We start from the raw sequence: 3063 nt of genomic DNA on the forward strand, positions 1-3063 counted from the left end.
TGCGCGCCGCCGGCCACCACAGCCTGTTCCGCCGTATCCTCAGCAACCCATCGGGGCCGGATGCGCGGGGACTGCTGGCTCTGCGGCCGTTCCACACACACAGCTGCACACGATGCCCCGCCAACATGTGCAAGCACAAGGTGCTCAGCGACTACCTGCGCGAGCGGGCCCACGATGGCGTGCACTTCGAGCGCCTCTTCTATGTGGGCGACGGCGCCAACGACTTCTGCCCCATGGGGCTGCTGGCGGGCGGCGACGTGGCCTTCCCACGATGGCGTGCACTTCGAGCGCCTCTTCTACGTGGGCGACGGCGCCAACGACTTCTGCCCCATGGGGCTGCTGGCGGGCGGCGACGTGGCCTTCCCACGCCGCGGCTACCCCATGCACCGCCTCATTCAGGAGGCCCAGAAGGCCGAGCCCAGCTCGTTCCGTGCCAGCGTGGTGCCCTGGGAAACGGCCGCCGACGTGCGCCTCCACCTGCAACAGGTGCTGAAGTCGTGCTGAGTCTGGCCGCCTGCAGGGGGCACCCCGGCCAACGGCGGAGGGGGCGGGGAAGGGGGATTCGGGAAAGACAAAGTTAGTTTTACTACTCCCTTTTCCCTTTGGCTTTGCTATGTCCCTCCGGGAATTTCTGGAATCTCGTCTTTAGGGGCTTGGGGAAGGGGGCTCAGAGCCGTCCCTATCTATGCAGTTAACCCACCTCGGCTGCCTCCCCCGCTCCACTGCGCACGGTTGAGTTCTGGAGTCTGACCCATCGCGGGGTGGCGCGCAAACTTTGGAAGGCAGCAGTGTTTCCTGGTCCTACCAACTGGGAGGAAGGGGCTCCCCGGCAGGTGAGAGAAGGAACATCTCCCGCCGCTGTAACTGTTGCCTTGGGCTGCGTGACCGCCCCCCCTCCAGTCTGCTGTGGAGGGAACCCAGGATCCTGAAATTCTCCTGGCCACAAGGACTCCCCACGGACAGAAAGGGTCTCCACCTATGGCCCTAGGCCTTTGCGATCTTGCTTCACCCAACGCAACCCCACACTATTTCTGTGCTGTCTACACCCTCTTGCCTTCCGACCTCCGCACTCCCTTCTAGCACCCCCAACGGAAAAGCCAGAGGGAACAATCGCCTCCTGGTGGTGGTACGAGGTACTGCACCGTCCGGCCCGGGTCCTGCCAGCCAATAACCTCGCAGCGTGTGACGGTGTCTCCTTGCACCCCAGCCTCATCTATGCAGCAAGAGACCAGGGACTTTACCAAAGTCACCCTTGCGGGCTGGGCCCTCCACGCATCCCCCTCCCCACCCCCATGGAACAGAAAGCCATGATGTTTTTTTTAAGCAGAATCAGCGAAACCCAAGCCCCTCCTTCCTCTGGTGTTTTACAACTATAAAGGAGGTGAAGGGGGAAGAAATGACTGAGATCTCTGGCGCGTCAGTCTGAGTTGAGAGTGAGGTGCTCTAGGAGAGTCCCGCTTAAGTCAGGGAGATGGTTCCCACTCTTGGGCCACATATGAACACATCACACACACAGCAAGCAATGGGCAAAAGAACAAGTTGCAGTCAATGGCTGCAGAGGGGTGTCTGGGGTCCAATGTGGGCTGCACTTTGTGGGTACTGAGGGACTGGAAAGATGCTGCTTCTGGGGCAGCTGGTGGGTTGGAGGTTGGGGGCTGTAATTAGCAGCAGCCTTAGAATTGGGATGCCTTTCAATCCCTCCTGGCCCCTTATCTCCGTGGGGCAGTCACAGGACGTCATCCATTTTATTCAAAGTTGGGACTTGCAGCAGGAGACCCTGCCCTGCATGGAGTAGGGGTCCTCTGTTGACAAACTTCTTGGTTTCCAGCTCTTCCCCATCTGCAACAGGCCTCTGGGTAAGTTCTCTCTCCGCAGGACCCCTTCCCTCCACGATGGGAAGAGGGACAGAACACAGCTCACAGCCCAAGAGCTGGACAGACCCAGTCCAGCCGTGACTGGAGCTGGTTTTGGCCTGGGGTTCATGAAACCCACTCAGTGCAGGCATCAGCTGCCCAGAGAGCCCTGGGCTGTCAGCAGCTGGGCTCCACATAGTTTCCGGGGAAGAATCCAGTCCCCTCTGAGCTGATGCCCTCGCACCAGCCATCGGAGTAGCGGCGAGTGACACAGATGACAGTGCCCTCAGAGAAGGAGAGCTCATTGTCCTTCTGGCCGATGTATGGGTACAGTGTCACCACTGCAGGGCAAAAGAAGAGGGTGCTGTGAGATATGCCTCTTGCCCTCTCCCCCCCACCACCCCCACCGCCATGGGGATGCAGGGTCTCAAGTACTAGACTCTAGGGACCATCTTGAGGGGCTTCCAAGCCTTTAGGACCCCTCCCCAGCTTAGTTAATATTTAATACCAAGCCAGCTGCCCTCGCCCCAGTTCTGTTCTGAACTCAGTTCGTCAGAAAAATTGTGTAGGGAGCCCGGGGGATAGATTCACACCTTTGCAGAGGGAGGAGAATGGGGGTCAGGACAACAGAGGCAGAAGCTAGGAAGTGGGATCCGGTGCCCCTCAGTCCCAGAAGTCAGGTACCTTTCTCCAAGTATGAGGCAGGCACCCAGCTGGGCTCATCAGGCCCAAAGCCTGGTGGGGGTGGAGGCAGCCCTAATTCATCTCCATCCAGGGGTGGAGGAGGAGGCAGGTCCAGTGGCAGGGGCAGCTCTTCGTCTTGGGGGAAAAGCAGAAAGGCTGTAAGTGTGGCACAGGAAGCTCCTTCAGTGTGTCAGGGATCTGCTCGAGAGCTGGGCCCCAGAATCCACCCATCTCAGCCAGGCGCGTTGGGAGGCCAAGGTGGGCAGATCACCTGAGGTCAGGAGTTCGAGACCAGCCTGGCCAACATGTGAAACCCCATCTCTACTAAAAATACAAAAATTAGCTGGACATAGTGGCACACGCCTGTAATTCCAGCTACTCAGGAGACTGAGGCAGGAGGATGGCTTAACCCAGGAGGTGGAGGTTGCAGTGAGCTGAGATCTTGCCAATGCACTCCATCCAACCTGGATGACAGAGTGAGACTCCATCTCAAAAGAAAAGAAAAAGAATGCACCCATCTCATGCA

General features: G+C 58.8%; 2 protein-coding genes and 1 long non-coding RNA gene across 3 annotated transcripts in view; 2 read left to right on the forward strand and 1 right to left on the reverse strand.

Annotated features, from left to right (window-relative positions):
* The window catches only part of LOC105553338 (phosphoethanolamine/phosphocholine phosphatase-like), a 16750-nt gene that overhangs the window by 4402 nt on the left and 9285 nt on the right, over positions 1-3063 (forward strand). The window lies entirely within an intron of this gene.
* On the forward strand, positions 3-590 carry LOC105553329 (phosphoethanolamine/phosphocholine phosphatase; the record flags this gene model as incomplete). The annotated part of the gene is made up of 2 exons (XM_011999375.1): positions 3-203; positions 289-590. Coding segments are annotated over 2 exons (417 nt in total), but the record flags the coding sequence as incomplete, so codon positions are not given.
* On the reverse strand, positions 1521-2749 carry LOC105553287. Its single transcript, XR_001008130.1, has 2 exons — positions 2538-2749; positions 1521-2194 (listed from the first exon to the last, which is right to left on the reverse strand). It is a non-coding gene; the product is annotated as an uncharacterized LOC105553287 (long non-coding RNA).

This window comes from Mandrillus leucophaeus, unplaced genomic scaffold, assembly GCF_000951045.1.
Source record: "Mandrillus leucophaeus isolate KB7577 unplaced genomic scaffold, Mleu.le_1.0 Scaffold59, whole genome shotgun sequence".
Taxonomy (NCBI): Eukaryota; Metazoa; Chordata; class Mammalia; order Primates; family Cercopithecidae; genus Mandrillus; species Mandrillus leucophaeus.